At 36.4% G+C, this 22,520-nt stretch overlaps 2 protein-coding genes and 1 pseudogene across 4 annotated transcripts; 1 reads left to right on the top strand and 2 right to left on the bottom strand.

Annotated features, from left to right (window-relative positions):
• Nucleotides 1-586: 586 nt before the first annotated feature.
• LOC147542711 (large ribosomal subunit protein uL15x pseudogene) lies at nt 587-1,268 on the bottom strand (annotated as a pseudogene). Its single transcript, XR_015223430.1, has one exon. The product of XR_015223430.1 is annotated as a large ribosomal subunit protein uL15x pseudogene (transcript).
• A 4,240-nt stretch (nt 1,269-5,508) lies between these two features.
• LOC147542710 (ABC transporter B family member 26, chloroplastic-like) lies at nt 5,509-11,026 on the top strand. 2 transcript variants are annotated; one of them, XM_086673497.1, is made up of 17 exons: nt 5,509-6,181; nt 6,666-6,793; nt 7,361-7,403; nt 7,703-7,747; nt 7,853-7,975; nt 8,062-8,165; nt 8,244-8,298; nt 8,391-8,461; nt 8,617-8,719; nt 8,941-9,151; nt 9,343-9,416; nt 9,562-9,618; nt 9,702-9,776; nt 9,875-10,231; nt 10,317-10,381; nt 10,481-10,541; nt 10,640-11,026. In XM_086673497.1, the coding sequence occupies exons 1-17, from the start codon at nt 5,729-5,731 to the stop codon at nt 10,718-10,720; spliced, it is 2,106 nt and encodes a 701-aa protein (XP_086529623.1). In that variant the 5' UTR covers nt 5,509-5,728; the 3' UTR covers nt 10,721-11,026. The 2 variants fall into 2 exon arrangements, with proteins under 2 accessions (XP_086529623.1, XP_086529624.1); XM_086673498.1 differs by having other exon boundaries at nt 5,636-6,550; nt 6,643-6,793.
• A 7,532-nt stretch (nt 11,027-18,558) lies between these two features.
• Nucleotides 18,559-21,970, bottom strand: LOC147542709 (small ribosomal subunit protein mL103 (rPPR7)-like). The gene is made up of 2 exons (XM_086635330.1): nt 21,478-21,970; nt 18,559-19,749 (listed from the first exon to the last, which is right to left on the bottom strand). The coding sequence occupies exons 1-2, from the start codon at nt 21,934-21,936 to the stop codon at nt 18,559-18,561; spliced, it is 1,650 nt and encodes a 549-aa protein (XP_086491456.1). The 5' UTR covers nt 21,937-21,970.
• Between the last annotated feature and the right edge of the window lie 550 nt (nt 21,971-22,520).

The following is a 22,520-nucleotide window of genomic DNA, read 5'->3' as shown; positions in this document are numbered from 1 at the left end:
AGAAAAGAGAGGGACTCCCCGAAAGAGAGAAAAAGGAAACGAAAGGAAGGTAAGGGCCGAAATAGACTAGATTGTCTCACCGAATTTAGGGATGTATTTGAAGGAATTATCAGCTGTTTAACAGCATTTACAAAGTTAGGGTGTGTAGTCATGATATTGCTATTAAAGTTGGAGTCAATCTCAAAATCTCCCATTTATTTCCCGAAAACCTGGACCAAACAGTAATTATGCCAAGAAATTTGTTTTTGGTTCATCAAATCTTTGAGCTATGGAAGATGAGAAATTATCTCACTCAAAAATGAAATACTTGATCTTGATTACCAAAGAGTCATTATATTCTCTACTACATTTCTTCACAACAATGGGTTGTATTTGTCTATTTTTCTCATGCCATATATCTGACTCAGACTCATCTGACTCAAATGTATTCAAATTAATGATTTAGACTAAACATTTCTTCCACAACCCAACTCGAGTCAATTCAGACCTTGAGTCAGATTTCATATCTGACTTACAAGAATAACTAAATGATTTAAGAACGTAATATTATAATTCAATCAAACCCTAACAATTAGAAACTCAAATATAATACTTAATGATTCATACTCAATAGAAAGAAAATGAAGTCTCGACATTATCAAAATGAACTAAAACAAAATTTCCCCAAATTACTTCAACTAAAACAGCAAAAAGATCCAAACTTTAACCCTAAAAAACAAAACCCATAAAGAAATGATAAAACTTAGCTGAAATCTAAGCAGTAAGAACAACAGCACCACCAGCTTCTTTGATTTTCTTCTCAGCAACCTTTGAAATCAACTTAGCTTTAACAACAATAGGTTGAGATTGAGGCAAAACCCCTTTACCCAAAACTTTGAAATACCCAAATTGAGTAACATCAATCAGAGGGACATTTTCAGGTGAAGCTTTATCTTTGGTTTCTTGAGGAATCATAGACCAAAGCTTTTCGACATTAACGATTGGGCAAAAGAATTTGTTACGAAGTTTGTGGAAATACCTCATACCCACTTTACCAAAGTAACCAGGATGGTACTTGTCGAAGAGGATACGGTGGTGATGCATACCTCCGGCATTACCACGACCTCCGGGATGCTTTCGATGTTTGCCGATACGTCCGTGTCCAGCACTTACGTGTCCTCTCTTCTTCCTATTCTTCTTCAATCGAGTTGTCATCTCTGTGGAATTAGATCTCTTTCTCTCTCTGGTTTCGGCGTCTTCTCCCTGTTTGGAGTGGCGAAGAAATGAAAACTAGGGTTTGTTGGGAATTTATGGATGAATTTGGGGGTTTTCTTTTCCAATTTTACCCTTCTAGGGCTTCCACACAACCTCGATGACTGATTGATGTCCTGGATTTTGGCCCACATTTTTGAGCCAGACCGGTTCAGCCCGATAGACACTCATAGTCATATTGCTTTAAAGAATATGAGCAAGTCCAATGAGGGTCGGGCTGAGGCCAAAAATTCAAAATTTTGGCCTCAGCCCCACCCTCCAACCTCAGTCGGCACGGGTAGAGCCCCAACCGGTTGCTTCAGTCGCCCCTAACATTAGGGGCGACTGAAGGTCCCCAACATGACTGTTTGGGACTCCCAACGGTTATGTTGGGGATGATCTTGGCCGTTGGAAAAATCCAACGACCAAGTTCTTCTCCTATTTTTTTTTTCGTTTTTTTAATATAATTAGTTTTAATTTTTTTTCAACTCTAAAAGAAACTTCCACATTAATAATTAAAATACATTGAACGAAAGTGTCGGTCCCCGAATAATTTTTCAATCTTGAAAAAAAAATATTATTTCGAAAATAGTTCAAACACGTGTTTTGTATATACACAAAACCACACATGTTTCTCGCATACTAACAAAAACGCCATACACGCATTTCTCACATAAACAAATTTTCGACCTCAAGAGAGGCGGGGATTGGAGCTGAATTTTTGAGGCTGAGCTGAGGTTGAAATTTTGGATGAGAAAGTGGTTTTTTCGGCCTAAGACAGAATGTCATTGGAGTTGCTTTAAGAGATGCGTGCAAATTAAGAAATTTCGTGGGTTAATTCCATTTTGGCCCCCTAAAGATGACCAGCTTATAATATGGCCCCCTTTTGAGGTTTTCCGTTGGTCAACTTTAACAGTCAATATAATTTTTAATTTTTTACCCTTCGTTACAAATTAATTACCCCGTTCTTGTATTATCTTTTCGCCAGAGATGAGGTAGGCGGCGGAGACGGTCAGTAACTCGCCGGCGATCCCATCACCTCAGAAAAAAAAATCTTTTTTCTTCTTTATTCCATTTCACCACCAAAAAACCACCGCCACCATCATACTTTTTTCTTCTTCTCTCTCCTATCTCCCATTCTCTTCTCTTCTTTCTTTTCTCCCGATTTTCCAAATCCCAGATCTAGGAGTTAAATTCCTTATTGGATTAGTAACAATTGAAAAATTACTGGATATACAAACCAACACACACCCTTTGATGGAAAACCAGTGAAATCAAAATTGAGACCAAATCAAAGCGTTAGAGGGAGCGGGTTACTGATGTGGCGTTAAAATGCCACATTTGGATCACTTAACTTCGATGAGTTAGTTCTTTTCGGATTTTATTTCTAATTATTTATGTGTTTTTCTTGGTAGGTACCTTATTTTGAGTTTGACGTTAGATTGGAAATATAACGGAGCATTTATCACATTTTCATCTCATGTGGAAGAGATCAGAAGGAAAGAGCATCAGGGGTATTTTGGTCATTTTGTGAAATTTAGAGGTTAAATGGAAAGTGGAGCCAATGGTGAGTCCGACGGCAAAGACGAAAGTCAAATCGGAGTTCGGACGAGAAAGTTAGAAAAAAAATAAAGAAGTCGAGAGAAATGACAATTTTGAAGGCACCTCCTTGGTTTCTAATGAGATACAAGGCCCAAAGCCCAAAAGTCTAAAGAAAAACAAAGAAATTCTATGAGCACCTTCTTTTAAGAATAGTATAGGAGGTGGCCCAAGTCAAAGTCTCATGACTAAGTCTAATTGGGTTGACAAAGTCAAGGTGACCTAGGGTTTTTAGTTTTGAACAAAAGGAAAAGAAAAGGCGGGAAAAAAGGACTTCATCTTCTACAATCAAGAGCTAGGGTTTGGGAGCTTGAAGGGGAGCTCGATCTAGAGAGACAAGGGAGGAAGGAGCAGCAACAGCAGCTCGGGCTGTCCTTGATATTTCGAAGATCTCCATTGGATAGCAGCTCGGATCTTGCTACAACTCGGGATTTCAAAACGAGCAGAACAGCATCTCGGGTTTCTCTTTAACAACAGCTCGGACGCACTTGCAGTGTCTCGGGGATCCATTGGATCTGCTCGGAGTTACAAGAAGAACGACACAGAAGCTCGGGCAGACATAGGGTCGGATTTTTACACTTGTTCTTAGCCGGAATCTCCATTTTTATGGCAGGAAAAGTTAGGGTTGTTGATGAGAATGATCTTGCCTTGATATCTATATGATTCCTTTGCTATTTGCTTGTTATTTGGTTGCCAATTTCTAGAGAGAGAAAGCTTAAGTGAGCCTTTCATGGTGGTTTTGTGATTTGAGGAAGAAGAAGGCTGACTACTAAGGGGAACTCTGGTTCTGCTAAGAGGACACCGATTGTACACTGTTAAGGGGACTCTTGCATTCTGTTACGGGGAGATCAGCAACACTTAAATATTTATATTATCCGACGATCTTAACTTCGCGCCTCATCGGGAAAGGGAGATTTCTACCTTAACTCGTGTTTTTCTTTATCTTCTTTCTGTGTATTAATTGTTTCACCATGTCTAGCTAATTCTTTATTCGGGTACTCGTGAAACATGATTCGATATGTGATAAATGACTCTTTGTTTATTAAATGTTAGTTTGATTAACTTTGTCTAATGTTATAAATTATAAGCCTTGATCTTTATCGTCTATTGACATATAGTTTGATAATTCGTGCTTAGTTTGATATCCGATGCTTAGTAACTTTTGATCGGTTATACTTAGTTTGACGTATTATACTTATTAGTGTCATATTTATTCATTGTCAACTTATTTGATAGTGTGTCATTAGTTTGATAGTCGATGCTTAGTGACCTTTGATCGACTATGCTTAGTTTTACACATTATGCTTAGAATTGTCAATGTGGGTGAAGTTAGCTAAACTTTCATGCTCTAGATATTTAGTTATTGTCATTATTGATCTTGTGGATCGAAGCATCCTCCTCACTCTATTCTTGCTCGACTCTCCTCCTGAACCTCTCTCACCTTTAGTTTAGTATTTGTATTTGTTTTCTTTATTTCTTATAAACCAATCAAAAACCCAATTATCTTTTTTTTTTCCGTTTCTAGTCTAAGTTAGTCAGTGACACATAGACCGGTGGGCTAGACTCTTTCGGTATCTGGATCACCTTCCTATCTTCGTGGATCGATCCCGGTCTTACCGGGTTATTACTTGACGCCCGTATACTTGCGGGTGGAGACCTTTTAGGGTAACCTTTTAGGCCCATCAGTTATGTGGTGGTGAAAGGGCGCCCGAAGAGAAGATTCTGGGAGAACGGTGAATCGGGAGGAGAATCCCAAAGATCTTGCTTCATTCAACTCCATTTTTTACCAATTTTTATCAACTAGTCGATGATCCGTCGATCAACCTTCATCTTTTGGAAATCTACAAAATTCTGCAAAGATCTTATGAGGTTCTTCAAACATAATAAATTCACAAGCTTTGTTAGAGAACTTAATACTTGGGTCAGTTTTCGAAGCCCTATTATTCTTCAATTTTCAATTTCTTCAAATCTAGGGTTTCAATTTGATTGTCTGTTTTTAATTTTAGGCATTTTGATGAGCTGGTCATCTTTAGGGAGTCATTTTGATGAGCTGGTCATCTTTAAGGGGGCCAAAATAGAATTAACCTAAATTTTGTTGCAAAATTGGCGACTATTAGAAAACTATTTAAAATCTTTTTCCAAATAAAAGGAAAGTATACTTAAGACAAAAATGCTAGAGAGGTTGAAATGTCTTCCACAATCTAGTGAAAATATCAATGGTGGACGACCAAAATTAAACCCATGGTTCTCTCTCGTGATTAGTCAAAAATCGACTATTCACCTCAGATTTTTAAAAAGATTTTGTTTGGTACACATCACTATTGTTAAAACCCCACGAAGTGTAAAACAATTGGTTTTGAGGTGTCAGAACTGTAGGATTGTTGTGGGCCGTTACTTATTAGAAAAATCTCAAATTTAAAGTGTAGGATTGCTTTACTGCATTACTTATTAAAAAATCTCAAAATTCGAACAAGTGTCAGAAGTCTGGAAACATGCTCAGGTTTAGTAAATGTCAAAACTTTTGAGTAGGAACATAAAACCCATGCCATTTGTATTTGTTGGCTAGGGTTTGGATATCAAAAGCGAAACACAGTACTAGCTTGGGACGTTACACTTATCGACCTCGTAGACTGCCCAACATGTCTCTTATATGAGGCTCATACTAGGTTGGACCATCTTAGGGTTAATCTCGTCGGGCGGTCCTTACTATAGTGGGCTAGTGGCCCCATGTATTTGGGTCGGGCATCGGTAGCCCGACCCATATGACACCACTAGGAGTGTAGCACATTACATGTGGTGAGTGGTGGCTTTTGCATCCAACAAAGTAATCAATCAAGAAGCCTATTATATTGCTATTGGAGTTATAGTTTCAACTGGCACTATACTTCCATGTCCATACATGGCTTTCTCTCTCTTAAATCCAACTCAATCAAGCTTTCTCTCTCATCTCCCATCTCATAATCACAAACAACACCTTCTTCTCTCTACCAAAATTTCTCATTCTTCTTCCCCAATTAACCCAATTCTCAGATTCTATCCTCTTTTTACTGGCAACCCACTTTCATCTATTATTCCAAAATCATCATCATCATCAACCTCCTTCAATGGATTCCCACTCCCAAATCAACCAGAAGATATTGGTACTGAAGTTAATACCCATTTTCATAAATGGGTTTTGTTCCTTCAATCGATCTTACCAGGTGGAAATTGGTGGAGATTAACTGATAATGATCCAGTTAATCAAGTTGCTGAACCAGTAACTGTGATTAGTGCTCTTATTAAGATGTGGGATATAGTCGCTGAAGATAAATGGGTTGTCTATACTGCCTTTTCTGCTCTTGTTCTTGCTGCGGTGACTTTCTTTTCCCCTCTTCTTACTTCAATTCTTTCTTTCTGGTTTTTTATTGTTACCTACTTCTTAATAAGTATGATTTTTCATCAATAATATAAGAAGATTTTGATTTCATTGTGGAATATTGACTATCTGGTTTTTGAAAATTTATGAGATAGATTGTGTAAGTAGGAACACTATATACACTAAAATGCTAAGATTGTGAGAATAGTCCCACTTGGGAAAAGGATACTCATTACCAATTGGTTTCGAGTGAGAAGACCACAAATTTAAAATGGTATCCGAGTTATGCCCGGAGATGATAAGGCTACACGTTGATTCACGTCACCAAAAGGACGCCTGTTCGGCTGGAAACGTCGTTCAAGAATAGTTACCCTCATTTCCAATTAGTTTTGAGTTTGATGATAACAAATTTTACGAAGAGTCCAACTTCTTTTTAATCCTCAAATTAGATATCAAAGTTACTATCCATCTTTTTGTGCAGTTATCTGAGATTTCGATCCCACATTACTTAGCGGCGTCAATATTTTCAGCACAGACTGGTGAAACAATGGTGTTTTATAAGAACGCAAGGTTGTTGGTTGTGCTGTGTTTCACTTCCGGAATATGCAGGTCTTGTATGATCAAACTTCCAACCCATCTTCAATTGTTCCTCTAGATTAAAAGTTTTCATCCGAAGATATTATCTTAGCGGCATCAATATTTGTTTTTGTTAGTATGCTTGAAAGATATTGTATGCGAATTTAGTTCATCGAACCAGTGATATTTTTCTCTTGCTTCTTACCGACTAAGAGGCCGATGTTTTGTCGCCCGCCGACAGTTACATGACATCCAATCAGTATGCTTTTGTTTGTAGTGTTGATAAGTGCATTGGATACTTCTCAATATCAAACTAAAGTGCTACCTGGAAGACCGTTGAGAAATTTACATAACCTTGTTCTTCGTAAATAATGAAATCATTGTCAGTGTTCCCCTCGTGGAGTAGGTTCTACGACTGAACCATTCAATCTCGTGTGTTCTTGTGTGATTCTTTATTTCCGTTATTGGTTTTCTGGTTTTCTAGTACTTCGTTACAACATATGGTGCACATAGAGTATAAACTGATGATCACATTAGAAGCTTAAGAAAGATGGTAATGGAATAGGAACTGACTCAGACTCCATTTCATGTCTATATCAGTGGCCTACGGGGTTGCCTCTTCACCACAGCAAATTTTATACTGGTAATTCCCATATTATGAAGTACTGGTAATTCCCATATTATGAATTTTCTACTTCCCAAATTCGCTCTTCTCCATTTGAGCATTAGATTGATATAAAGTGGACTCCCTATGCATCATGCTGGGACTCTGGGACGATTGTTTCGTGTTTCGTATAGAAGGAAAGAGATAAAGAAGAACGAGAAAAACTAATAATCGTCAATCCTTGCTCTCTTGCTTGTCCATTGGGAAGTGAAGCTAAATAGGGCAAAAAGGAAGTGGGTTGTGGTCACTAACCGCTGCTTTATCATGACATATTGCAGGTTAAGCGTATGAGGGAAAAGCTTTATTCATCTATTCTCTTTCAGGTCAATGGTGAAACTACAGAAAAATCTTCAATATTTTCGATCTGCTTATCTTTTTTACCGGATTTCTTGGTTAGTGTTTCTTAATTAACTTGTCTACGTCAATAGGATATATCCTTTTTCGACGAAGAAACCGTCGGTGATTTGACTAGTAGATTAGAGTCAGACTGTCGACAAGTATCCCGCATTATCGGAAATGATCTTAATATGATATTACGAAATCTTCTTCAGGTGCTTTCTTTATTCCCCTCATTTCTGTCTTTTCTATATATACTTAACTTCAAGATCTAATGTCCTATTTTGCTATCTCTTCCCAGGGAACAGGTGCATTGATTTATTTGTTTATTTTGTCGTGGCCTCTTGCATTAACTACATTGTCGATAAGCTCTGCTCTCGTTATGATCATGCTGATTTATGGCCGGTGAGAGTAACGAAATTTGCTGTCTTAAAATAGTGAAATAGTTGAAAACTTGTATTCATTCATTTGTTCCTTGGATAGGTACCAAAAGAAGGCAGGAAAAGTAACCCAGGAATATACTGCTTGTGCAAACGAAGTAAAATCCCATCTATGATTTGCTTAAATATATCTATAAAATTGATGTTTTTTTTTTTTATTATAGATGGGTGATTTTGTTGATTTATACAGGTTGCTCAAGAGACGGTTTCGTTAATGAGAACTGTACGAGTTTATGGAACTGAGAAACAAGAACTTGGAAGGCAAACTTCTACTTTACCAATAGTATATTTCATCATTTATATCTTCTCTTTGATACGATCACATCTAAGCAAACAAATTCACAGAATAACACGCAAAAATTTTAAAATATGGGTTTTCTTACAAATCTGAAATCCATTCTGCCCTGACATTTCAGATACAACCATTGGCTGCAAAAACTAGCTGATATTAGCCTGAGACAAAGTGTGGCTTATGGATTTTGGACTCTGAGCTTCAATACCCTTTATCATGCGACCCAGGTACCGATTAATATTAATTTCGTATATTCTTACTAGGACTTCTTATGGTTTTTGGAAAAAGACTTTTGAAAAGTTAAATGTTAGATTTCCTCTCTTCGTTCTAAGTTTCTTTTAGTATAGATATTGTTTTTACTTGGTTATAAGATTTTCGATATCCAGTCCTTTTGACACATCATATTACGGGAACTTCTACTTTATTTAGGCATATGATATCTTGTTAGGTTATTGCGGTGCTAGTTGGAGGAACCTCAATTGTAGCTGGTCATATAACAGCTGAGCAACTAACAAAGTTTATATTGTACTGTGAATGGCTGATTTATGCAACATGGTGGGTTGGAGACAATTTATCATCGTTAATGCAGTCGGTTGGGGCAAGTGAAAAGGTCTTCCAGTTGATGGATGTCTTGCCAAGCGATCAATTCCTATCGAAAGGCAAGTACTCGTCCAAAACATCGAGTAAAATTCTTCCTTATTGTTCTGATGTTCTCAAAGGTCAAAATTGTTCCCTATTATTCTTACATGTTTCTATTAGATGATTTAGATGGAAAATAGTCTATTTTCAGATTACCAGTTGTAAAAAAAGAATCAAAATCTAACCGTTTTGGAATGATTTTCCCTTGCAGGAGTAAAACTGAAAGGGGTAACTGGACATATTGAGTTTTTGGATGTCTCCTTTCACTATCCTTCAAGAGCAATGGTAAGTCGAATGTCCTAGTTTCGCAGAAACTCAACCATTCAGACGTGTCGGAAAAAATAAGTAAATAGTCTAAAATCTCACTCGAGTCTATTCAGACATTTCGAAGTACTTATCCTTAGACAATATTTTATTGGCATTTGAGCAGGCATCAGTTCTACAAAATATCAACATGTCGATACACCCAAATGAAGTAATCGCCATTGTAAGATAACTCTCTCATTTTTCCTGTACTCTATTCGCAGAACCCAAGTTCGGGGCATAAGCGGTTTCTCTGATTTGTATCAGGTCGGCCTTAGCGGTAGTGGTAAAAGCACATTAGTTAGTCTTCTGTTTCGCCTATACGAGCCAACAGATGGACAGGTATGAATTATGATTGTCCGATACTTTTACTATTAACTGCTTATCGGTGATACATTATCAAATGCTTGTAGTTTGATCATATGTTTTTTTAACTACAGATATTAATCGACGGCTTTCCTCTAAAAGACTTGGACATAAAGTGGTTGAGAGGAAAAATGGGATTTGTGGGACAGGAACCACGTCTTTTCCGTATGGATATAAGTTCAAATATAAGATATGGATGCACTCGAGATATCACCGAAGAAGATGTGGAATCAGCTGCTAGACAAGCCTATGCTCATGACTTCATAATGTCTCTTCCTAATGGGTATCAAACTCTTGTCGACGATGATCTTCTTAGTGGAGGACAAAAGCAGAGGATTGCCATTGCTAGGGCTATTCTTAGGAACCCATCAATATTGATCCTTGATGAAGCCACAAGTGCACTTGATGCTGAGAGTGAACATAATATAAAGGTCAGTCGCTACTTTCAATTCAATAAACGACGATTTCATCATCTATTTTCCGTAAAGCGCTTCAAATGCAACTTTCTTGTGTTAGGGTGTTCTTCGTTCCGTACAGATAGATTCAAACACCAAAAGGACCATCATTATCATTGCACATAGGTAATTATCGTTCAAAATTTCTTTCGTTCTTTTTTTCTCTCTCATATTATATCGTTTTAAAGCCAATGTCTACGTCCATCTATCTATATACATTTGCAGGCTATCAACAATACAAGCTGCCAACAGGATTGTCGTGATGAATGGTGGAAGAATTGTGGAGGTGTGTTTTCTATCAGAATTTTATGAACTTTGAGACATGACTTTAGTTTGTAAATGAACCTGAAAGATCGAAGACTTACTTACGTTCAAAATATGCAGATCGGTGAGCACAGGGAGCTCCTAGAGAAGAATGGCTTGTATGCAAGCTTAACCAGCAGACAAGTTGATGCTCTAGCTTGATCACGAAGATGAGCACAGCTGGGTTCCGTGAGCACAGCTGGGTTTCGCTTTATACAGTTTTTTGTTTTTGTTTTAATCCGTTCTTAATAATAAAAGTTAACAGCTCCAATACAAACACAAGGGAAAGATATTTTGTTTTGTTTGAGACACTCGAACACAAAACTATAGTGCGACATTTTCCCTTTTGTAAACTCTAGCACATAGCTAAATACAAATGAAATGTATAAACTCAAAGATTGACATTCTCCCCATGAGTGTTTTTTCTCTTGGACATCAAATCTGAGGTAGTGTTTGTTCTTTTTCTAAGTCAAGTTTGATATCTGATTTGAAGTTTGAATGGACTCCAATCGGATTTAATATGTTTGCTTTTTATTGATTGATGATGTTCAATTCTTTTGAATGGCTAATTTGGGTCAACTTTGGATATGTTTAATATGTTTGTTTTCTATTGATTCATGGTGCCTTATTCCTTTGAATGGCTAATTTGTGACGACTTAAAAGGGATTTTAGGCCCAATAGTAGGGCCGACCATGCTTGGTCAACCACACTAATAAGGCCATCTGCCTTATTAGGGCTTAGAGCATCTCCAATGGGACACTCTACCAAACACTCTAAAAGTCCTAGTTGTCAAGTGTCAATAGAGATACTCTTTCCTAAATGTCAATATAGAGACACTCTAAATTTTGTTTGTCTCCAATGGAGATCTCTAAAGTCTCTATACTTTAATACACATGTCCCTCTTCAATCCAATAGATAAAAAGTAGTTGAAAAGCAAAGTTTTCTATTGGTTGGAATTAAAAAGCAACACTTAGAGAGTCTCAAGTAGACACTCTCATTTTAGAGTTTCTCTCTCTAAACACTCTATAATAAATGTGTCCACCTCATATTAGAGTGTCTAACAAAGTGTTCCATTGGAGATGGTTTTTTAACAAAAACTCAAAAAAATCATGTGTGGCACTCAAAGTGTTAGAGATTGAGTGTCCCATTGGAGATGCTCTTAGTCTGGCGGGCCAGATCTGGCCCTATTAGGGCTTAGTCTGACCGGCCAGTTTAAGGGAAGAGAAAAAACTAAAAACGTGTTTCTATTTTGATCAAATACTTATTCTACTTCTATTTTGGCTTTTATGAAATCCAATTAGGGTTGGACTCTAACTTAAGATTCTATATAAGACCCTCATTAGAGTCGAATAAGTTGTGAAAATTGTCAAGAAGTTTTCTAGCTCTACAACATCAAGTAGAGAAAGAAAGAGAGAAAATTCCCAACTATCTATCTAGTCTAACGAAGAAGGTGTTTTTCGTCTAACCACTATTGAAGTTCTAGCTAACTTTAAGGTGGGAGATCAAGTTGATTACTCGGTGTCTGAAGCAGAGTAGCTACAATTGGAGCTCTTGGTATTCTATTCAACCGAAAAGGTTTGTGGGAAATTTAGCGATTAAGGTAATCTCTAAACTAACTTAGTTAATTATTTGCTTATGCACGAGATCCTGGGATACTGGTGTTAGACATTAGATGTCTGAAATTCCGCTTAGAACACTAGGAGACACCATAACCCAACATGAATTTCATCATTTATGGTTAAAAAACACTCCACATTTTTCATTGCCTACAACATAGTCATTAAACCTTGACGACATAACTTGAATATGAGTTGAACTGGGACATAATTCTGGATATGAATTATCATGATTATTGGAAGAAATAGGTGTATTCTCAATTACTTGAGATTCTGAAGCTAATGTCTCATCATCAATATCAATTCTATTTGATGTTTTTCTTTCACAGGACAATTTCAAACGCTATCTTCATCATTTTCCAACAAATAATCAACCTCATCAATCCCGCAAGCTAATAAAAGAGTTTCTCCTTCTTCAACGTCATCTTGAACAAATTGTTTCTTTTATGTTCTTGGGAACATAATCATCTCATCAGACCTTCAATTCACATACTTGTGAGGTCCTTTCCTCCCTCAATTGCAGCAACAACACAGTCAAAACGACATGTCAATTATCTCATGATTATCTCAATAGTACGCAGATCAGTTAATTGTTCACCATTAATCCGCAATTGATTATCAATAGATTGAACTCTGAAAATATAATCAGAAATTTTTTAGAGTTAATCATATGAAGAGATTCAAATTCACCTCGTAAAGTCTGCAACCTTACATTTCTTACCTTCTCATCACCTTGTAGGATCTTTGCAACAAATCCCGCACTTCTTTAGTTGTTTAAGCTTTCGAGATTTTCTCAAAAACAGTCTCATCAACAACATGATAGAGGAAAAACAATGTCTTCTTATCTTTCTTTCTTTTTTTTCCCAAACTATATTTTTGAACCAGAGAGAGCTTCATGTTCTACCCGGTCAACTGGTTCTACATACCCAAAATTTGATCACCTCCCAAATTTCTTGGAAGTCAAATAATGTTTTCATTTGGATACACCATTGATAAAAAAAATCCACAAAATCGCGGTTGGATTGATGCGTTCATTTTGTAATTCGGTTAGTAATCACAAATAATTATAGTTCGGAACCAAATGTTAGAAATTAAAAGACTTTAGTTTTCGAACGATAAATGAAAAATTAATTTGCACAGACAAAGAAGAATGAAGGACTTTAGCTGAATTTGATTATTACTCCTAATGTGATGTAAAATAAACTACTAAGACTGGTTTATTTATATACCAAAAATTACCTAAGACCACTGCTAACTTACCCACTAAATACGTTAACTTACCACTAAATTGACTCACAAAATACTTAATTAATAAAATTAATCTATTAATTTTAAATAAATTTAACAAAATAATGGGGGTCGTGTTGTGGATTTGCATAGGATATATGGCACTGGAGTACTTAGCTCGTAGACAGTTAACAGAAAAGGTAGTCTATAGGTTCGGGGGTGCTCCTGATAGAGGTTGTAACCGGAAAACAGAACACAGAACAAAACCCACCGACTACGAAAGTCTCATCACATCTGCATGGTTTCCTTCCTTTCATCATGATCACCATTTTATTGGATTCACCACTTCGTCTCTGTGAGGGGTCGAAATCACTGGTCAAGAAATCAGCGGGACCAAATCGTTGACCGAAAGTCAGACCTTCACCTGTTAATATCTTTACGGGCACCAACGACGTCTTTGGGTTTAACCTGTGACAAGAAACAAAACACACGTGACCGTTAGATCCTTAGGACACCGGGATGGTGCCGGCCTAAGGGGGCTCCGACGGCAAAGTCAGTAAACTTGACAAGTATTGAAATACAAATAGTAAACTAGAGACAAGGCTTTGGAATTGTGAGTGTTATCTTCTGGTGGTGCAGTCTTCAGAGAGAGAAAGATAGGTCGTCCTTCTTTGGTGGGTGGTTGTTAGGAGAGAGAAATATAGGTCACTCTCTTTTTTATCAAATAATAATAGTCGTAGGTTGTGCAATGGATGATGGATTGATCGATCACAGAGAGAATAAGACGACAGTAGTAATAGTAGTGTCGTAGTCAACTAGATGATCACTTTGTATGAGAGAGAAATTAGTGGAATGTGTTGTATATGATTGAATGTTTAGATGTCAGATGTTGTTGTTCGTAATCGGTTCCTCATATCATAATGTCCTTTGCCATTTTATAGTGTACATGGTCGACTATAACCTGGCGATGATTTGTCACCATCAATGTGGTAACGCATGGAAATATCTCTATAAATATGGAGATTCGTAACTGAAGATGAATGGGTCGGGCCCATTCGTCATTTAGTCCATGGGCTTGGTCATCCCTTTGTCCCATTAATCGTGGATTTTTAGGGGTGCTCTTGATGACGGATTTTGACCCATACAATCTCTAATTTCCGTTTATTATTGTGAAATTTCGGCGAGGCGGGTTTGGAAACATTTTCATATGGAGAAACTAGAAGAACTTATGTATCCAAATCTAAACTTACAAAACAACGGTAACAGAGATATCAAGCAGGAAATATTAGGGTTGTTCAAGTGGAAATTTTATGCACTCAAGAAGTACCTTCTTTGAGACCTTCCATGACCACAGGCGTGGAGATGATGATGATGTCTAACCAGAACGAAAACCTGCCAACATCTGCAAACCTGCCTTTCATGGACGAAAGGACAATGAAACTCAACTATACCTGTGAAAACCCAAACTACCCTTTGAATTTCAATTCTTGTGCTTCAAATGCCACAACTTCCAACAACTCCTTCTGCCCCAGATGATCTCAAAAGTTAGATATATCGATATCATACACAAGAAACTTCAGGATGTAGTTCATACATAGCTGGAAGAACCTGATTAAGAAAGAAAAATATATATAACAGAATTGTTCCGACGCTTGATTCGATTGATAACTAGAATATAATTTCATACAGTTATGTATTTCCGGGAAGCTTATTCTTCAGATAGTTTTCTTTTGGACGATAAAATTAGAGTATAACAGTGAGAAGTGAGATACGTAAATGTTATTATGAAATTTCGTATGCTTATACTATAATATCAAGTTATTATGTCTTTCAGTTTCTTTCCTTCACTTTTACAAGAGACCACGACGATAATGTAGAAACAAACATGAACGAATGAGCAATATCAAGTTATTATGTCTTTCAGTTTCTTTCCTTCACAAAGCTTGTAACAACAACTTGCAGTGACAGAAACAAACCATCTGACCATTTTACTTGCTTTCGCTGCAAAAGTAACATTGCACTGAAAGATAATGAACAAAAAATCAATCCCAAATGATACAAAAGAAGTAAGCCAGTAGGAAAAGGGAAGAGAAATTGCTTCATAAATAATAATAATAATAATAATAATAATAATAAGAGTTAATTCCTATTTGGCCCCTTACTTTGTGACCAGCTTCCTTTGTGGCGCCCTATTTTCTATAAATTCAAATATGACACCCTTTTTTGATGTAAATGTCTTAACTACCTTTCCTCTAAATGTTTTTTCAAAATAAAATTAAAAATAAAACATGAATTCCACCTCACTTCCCTCTCTACCACACATTTCTCTTCACGTCACCTCTCTCTCTCTCCAACTCACCTCTCTCTCTCTCTCCAACTCAACTATCTCTCTCTCCAACTCACTCCTCTCTCCAACTCACCATTATCTTTTCCGACGAAGGCCCCCGGTCGGAAATTTTTTCGACAAAAGGGGTTTCCCTTCGCCGAAGTGTTTAGAGAGAAATGAGAGAAAAAAAAGTTTTCTGACCGACGACCTTAGTCGGAGAAGAGAATGGTGAGTTGGAGAGATAGGGAGAGAGAGATGTGAGTTGGAGAGAGAGAAAGAGATAATATGGAGTGAGAGGTGACGTGGAGAGAGATGTATGGTGGAGAGGGAAGTGAGGTGGAATTTATGTTTTATTTTGAAAAAATATTTGAAGGAAGGGTAGTTAGGACATTTACATAAAAAAAAGGGTAATATTTGAATTTACAGAAAATAAGGGGCCACAAAAGAAGCTGGTCACAAAGTAGGAGTCAAATAGGAATTAACTCTAATAATGATAACAGAAATGTCGAATTCGATAATAGTATTGTTAGTGCACGGTTATAATGAAAGTTTTATTTAACTTAGAAAATGAAAGTCCGCGACAGAACTGCTCAACACAAGGATGTCAAATACGAGCTAAGTGTACATCTCCAACAACGAAGTAAATCTAAAACATCTACACACGACCAAAGGTAATCAACCAGATATGGAAAGGAAAGAGAAACTGGTCGACCAAAGTATGAAGCAAATCTGGAACACCTACAAAACTTGGAACTCCGCTTCTAAACTAATCTCACAAACAAAGTCACTAATAATATTATGTATCTGTCGATTTCCGTAAATTCACAAAGCATCTTTTCATGGCTCATCATCTATAAACATACGTGATTGATCTTCATTTTCTCTCTCTAGAAAAGATCTCCATTAATGAAGATCTTATAAAAAAATATCAAATTCTAAAAAATTATTTTCTTTTATTTATCTTTGTCTCTCTCTAAGCATATATTCCAATTACTTGATTTTTTTTTTTTTACTTTCAATAATTAATCAAGAATAAAACTTGTATCATTAGTGCATTGGTAAGACTCCAAGCCAATCAATATGGGAAATAAATTTGTTCTTATTCCACGTCTTTAAATTAATTTTTTTCTTAATAAGCTAAACCCCAAAATCATTAATCAATTCCACATATGAATAAAATCAGTCGTTGAGTACATTAAGTACATTAATCAATTCCGCCCTGACCGGTTGAGTTAATGTATGTTTCCCGCCCGTCCGGCATACCACCTGAACCTGAACTGTTAAGAGGTTGCCTCTTCACCACGACAAATTTTATACACTAGTAATCCCCATATTATGATTTTTCTACTTCCCAAATTCGCTCTTCTCCATTTGAGCATTAGAGCATCTCCAATGCAAAACTCAAAAAAATCTCTATTCATCCTATATGTCAAGTTCGAATTGAGATTCTTACTCCTAGGCGGCGAAAATAGAGAGACACAAAAAAAAATCAACCTATCTTATTTACTTATATGACATAGTTGTTTGTTGTAAATAAATAATTAGTTATTTAGAATATAGAAGACTTGATTTCTACTAGTTGAAAATCAAATATTGATGAGTTTGACGATTAGAGATATCTCAAGAAGACACTCTTTTTCTTTACAAAAATAGAGTGTCCTTTTGAGATACCTCTATTCCACCCTCAGTTTCTAGAGTGCCCTCTTAAGATATCTCTATTCCGCTCTCGACATGTCATCTTACAGATCCAAATAGAGTGTTGCATTGGAGGGAGTTTTTAAGAAAATACTCTAAAAATCAAATGTGACACTCCGAATTTCTAAGATTGAGTGTTACATTGGAGATGCTCTTAGATTGATTAATGACGTAACATTAGATCGAAGATATTGACAATTCAACCCTCCAAAATAGTTAGATATTCTTAATCAGGATTAGGTCTCCATATCTTTGAAATTATAGTTTTCATTATTGTAATTCTATTTATGTTATTTTCTCTTCTTGTAAAGTCTATAAATACAACTTTAATGATCAATAAAGTTTGCCTTTGATTCAACAATGTATGTGTCAGATTTATTATTTTCACATGATATCACGAGCAAAGGGACTTCTTCAATATTCGACATTACTGGGATTCTTATTGTTATTCTTAGCTTTTTTATCTGCACACGAAGGTTTTATCTTGGACGTTATTGCAGATCCTTCTTGTTCCTTATTACTATTATCTATTTCTCACTCAGACACTCAAAGCTCAGTATTTGATTTTCCCATCTACAGTTCTCTTTTCGTCTAGCTTGCGAACAATATTTGTTAGTTAGATTAGATAGTTTCTTTTATTTAATTTTTTTTTCAGATCTGAGTATTCGATGTATCCCATCTATTGTTTTCCTTTCGTCTTACTTTCGAACAAGATTTGATTAGGTAGTTTCTTTTATGAGAAATTTTTTTTCCAGACTCTTTGAACCAATCCGTTCATGATTTCGTTTAGTTACAGAACAAAACTATGCAGTTCTTTGGTTCGGTTGGATAAACGAACAAAAAGTTAAAATTTTACAAAGAATGAAATTTCGACTTCAAAACTTATACAATTATACTTGGAACGTGTTAAAAATTAGTATAACCTCATAACCATTAAGTCTAAATGTACGTAACTAATTCGATATAGTTTATTCACGTTCCAAAGAATTTAATATAATATTAAATAGTTTATGTTCAGTTATCCGTCAAGCAAATCTAGGAACTGAACCCGTCGGTTTTGACTTTTTATTATATGAACCAATCCGGATAACCCTTGAATCGGTCTCCAAACTGTCAAAATCTGTTTGGATCGAATATTAACTGTACACCCCTGGGAATGTTTCCGACTCGGATTCCAACTCGGATTCCAACTCGGAACCGGAATCCGATCCAAAAGAATACCATAAAAACACTTGTTGAGCACTGTATGTTTCAAGACTCTTCTCACTTTTCTGTTTCCCATTTTTATCTACTGCAGAAGAATTTTTATATTCGTCACACTCCGCAGCAGGCGAAATTCTAATTGCCGATGAAGAAACTTCTTCACCTTGATCTTTGCTTATTGGTGAGTCCTCTAGAGTAGAATGTGTGCTTTCGTCGCAAATGGGTGAGTTTTTGTTGACTGTTGCATTGGAGATGCTGCTCTGTGGAAGGGTTTCCTCCTCCCAGTCTTCCTCAGAAACATCTTCAGGAATGGTTTTCTCGACCTCCTTCCACATACCAACATTCATCTCAAATTTCTTTATTTCCTGAATAACTTCTCGTGCTTCATCAAGCTGAGGAAGGGTTTCCTCCTCGCCGAAGTCTTCCTTGTCCTCCTTGCCGAAGTCTTCCTTGTCCTCCTCGCCCCACATTTCGGAAACATCTTCAGGAATGGTTTCCTCGATCTCCTTCCACCTAGCGAGATTAATCTCAAATTTCTTTATTTCCTGAATAATTTCTTTTGCTACATCAAGCTCAAAACAGTTAACAAGAGTATTAACAAACAGCTGCAAAGTCATAAAATCATAAAAACTGTTCTCCTTCGGCATAATATCGAAAATCCTCTCGGCTTTATCCCAGCTACCTTCGAAACAAAACCCCCTAATAAGATAACAATAAATTTTTGGAGTAGGCTTCATTCCCTTTGATAACATTTCCTCAAACAAAGAATTTGCCTCTGGAGATCTATATAACCTACATAAACTCTTAACCCTAAGTTCATAAAATTCAACATCTTCTTGTTTTTCCATAATTTCTAACACTTTCTCAACATCAATTAACTTATCTTCCTTAAAAAATCGACAAAGTATAGGTGTAAAAGTATCAGTATCTGGTTTACACTTATTTTTCTCCATTTCATCTAGAATTGAATAAACACAAGTAGAAGAACCAGATTTACAAAGACCCACAATAACAGTATTATAAGTATCAAGATCAGGCTTAAGATTATAAGCTTTGGGGAATTCATGAAAAACCCACTTTAACTCATCATATTTTTTTGAAGGGGCAATTACTGAAACCCCCACCTTTTCATAATGCAGATTACTGAAATCCCCACCTTTCATTTATAATTACAAAAACCCCCACCTTTTTGAAAATTCTGTTAGAGTTAACTTTATACTTTTAAATATTACTTTGTTACCCCTCTTACTAAAACCCCCACCTTTTCATAATAAACTTACTAAAACCCCCACCTTTTCTAATACACATACTGAAACTCCCACCTTTTCTAAACAGACTTGGACTCTTACTGAAACCCCCACCTTTTCAATATGCACATTACTGAAACCCCCACCTTTCATTTATAATTACAAAAACCCCCACCTTTTGACCACTTTTTGACTGTTTTTTGCTCCTTTTTATGCAATTTTTTTTCTATTTAAACCCAAGTTTGAGACCACAATATAAACTTCACCTTGTGTTGAAATTTTTTTATGCAATTTTTTGCTCCTTTTTATGCACAATATTACCGACCTTGTGTTGAAATGTCGACTTAATTGTAAACATCTTCTTGTTGAGATCTTTAATACATGACTTATCAAGATTACATGCTTACAACCATCATGTGTATTATCAAAAAGAAAAATCCATGCTACTACAAGTAAAACAAGTTTATATGGAACTTCATAAATAGGTGCCTTAGAAACTTTATGAAGGTTGGTGGTGGTCATTCTTATATGAGAGATTTGTGACTTGGTGGCTTGGTTGGTGGTGGTCATTCTTATATGGAACTTCAAGTAAAACAAGATGATTCTCATCAAAAAAAAAAAAAAAAAAGTAAAACAAGATGACATAAAGCTAGCATTGGTGGCTTGGTTGGTGTTACCACAATTCAGAGGGGCAGCTTTCATATATGAGAGATTTGTGAGAGAGAAATTGAGGCAATATGGTGGTAACTTTATGAAGGTTGGTGGTGGTCATTCTTCTCCAAGTAAGGGCAAGAACGAGTTCTTGGATGCCATTAACCTTAAGAAGGATCACTAAACCTAGCTTATTCTTCATCACTAATCACAACTATATCACATATTTGTGAACTTTTGGTGGTTGAATATGAACTGAAGAATCAGAACTCATTGCTTTAGCTGGAAACAAGGATTTATCCTTCAATTATACACCAAAACCCAGACCAATTGAAGAACCAGTTCCAACCCTAACCCAAAAACTAGGTCGAACACCAGAATCAAAACCAGTTCCAGTAAGCAACAAATTACCTCTTCCTTCTACTTCTCAAGTCATGATTAAAGACTCTGAGGAGAAAATTAACATAACCCAAACTAAAAATTAAACCATAAAACTAACAATTAATATAACCCAAACTAAAAATTAAACCCTAGAGAGAGAGAGAACCTTCGGTTAAGGGAGAGAGATAGAGAGAACCTTCAATGGAGGATTACAAGAAAGGGATAGAGAGAGAACCTTCGGTTAAGCTGCTCGCCTGGTCGTCTTGGCTATTTCCCGTGGGGGCTTGGTGGGAGAGACAGATTAGGTTATTTGCCCCCAAGTGTTTTCTCGAAGGCGCCCAGTTTTTTTTCATTCATAAAAGGTGGGCTTGTTTAACAAATGGGCTTTTCGGTCATTCCACCTCACTAACGGCCCTACCCCGTTAAATGTAACGGAAAAATTCAAAAAGGTGGGGGTTTTTGTAATTATAAATGAAAGGTGGGGGTTTCAGTAATCTGCATTATGAAAAGGTGGGGGTTTCAGTAATCTGCATTATGAAAAGGTGGGGGTTTCAGTAATTCCCCCTTTTTTGAAAGATAACAAGCTAAAAGAAGAGAATTTAGGGTTTTAGTTGATAGAGAGATACCCATTTCTTTCATTTGCTGAAAAGTCTTGATAGAATGATCGACAAATCCAGTTTCACCATATAAAATAATAGCACGAGAGAAAAATTGTTCATTTTGAAGATCAGAATGAGATTTTAATTCTTCAAGAAAAGAAGGAATTCCATTAAAAGGTTTGTAATTTTTGAGTTTTGACATTGCAGTTGAAAAAGAGGTTCGATCGAGGTAACCATTGGGATGGAGAAATGCCGTTCGGCAAACATGAAGAATTTTTTCTGGATCATCTTCATCGTCGATTAGATAATCAAAATATTGGGGTTTTTCGTTAGAAATTTCTCTGGAATAATCACGATAAAGAATTGATGAGAAATAACGAGACTTGATGAGAGAATTGAGACGGATCATGCTCATGCGGGAAAGGGGAGCCATTTTTAGGGTTTTAAGAGAATAGCGGGTTTTAAATCTTTTGGTAGCCGAGAGAAGTGAACTAGGGTGTAAAGGAGGATATATATAGGGCTGGGCTGGGCTGAAATATCTGATAACCCGAAGCCATCATGGACATCTGAGTCGGTCAGAGTCTACGGGTACTCGGAAACCAGAAAGCAGGTTCAGCCCGACCGACTTGGTGAAATTAACTGATCGGAATCGGATTTTGAAGTGCTACCCAGCATACCGTCCGAACCCGATTATTACTTAGTAATTCCCATATTATTATGAATTTTCTACTTTCAAAGTTTGCTCTTCTCCATTGAGAATTGGATTGGTATAAAGTGGACTCCCTATGCATCATGCTGGAACGTTTATTTCGTGTTTTTTTTCGTATAGAATGAAAGAAATGAAGAAAAACTAGAAAAACTAATAATCTTCATTACACTTGATCCATTGAGAACTGAAGATAAATAAGACCAAAAGAAAGCTGTTCGTTAGTCATTGGTAGCGACAAAGCTCTGCTTTATCATGACATATTGCAGGTTAAGCATACGAGGGAAAAGCTTTATTCTTCTATTCTCTTT

The sequence above is a fragment of the Eschscholzia californica genome, unplaced genomic scaffold, assembly GCF_041429995.1.
Source record: "Eschscholzia californica isolate CP2 unplaced genomic scaffold, dmEscCali1.0.p SCAF_4, whole genome shotgun sequence".
NCBI classification, from domain to species: Eukaryota; Viridiplantae; Streptophyta; class Magnoliopsida; order Ranunculales; family Papaveraceae; genus Eschscholzia; species Eschscholzia californica.
The sequence above is the reverse complement of the archived record's forward strand: the minus strand, read 5'-3'. Positions and strand labels throughout refer to the sequence as shown.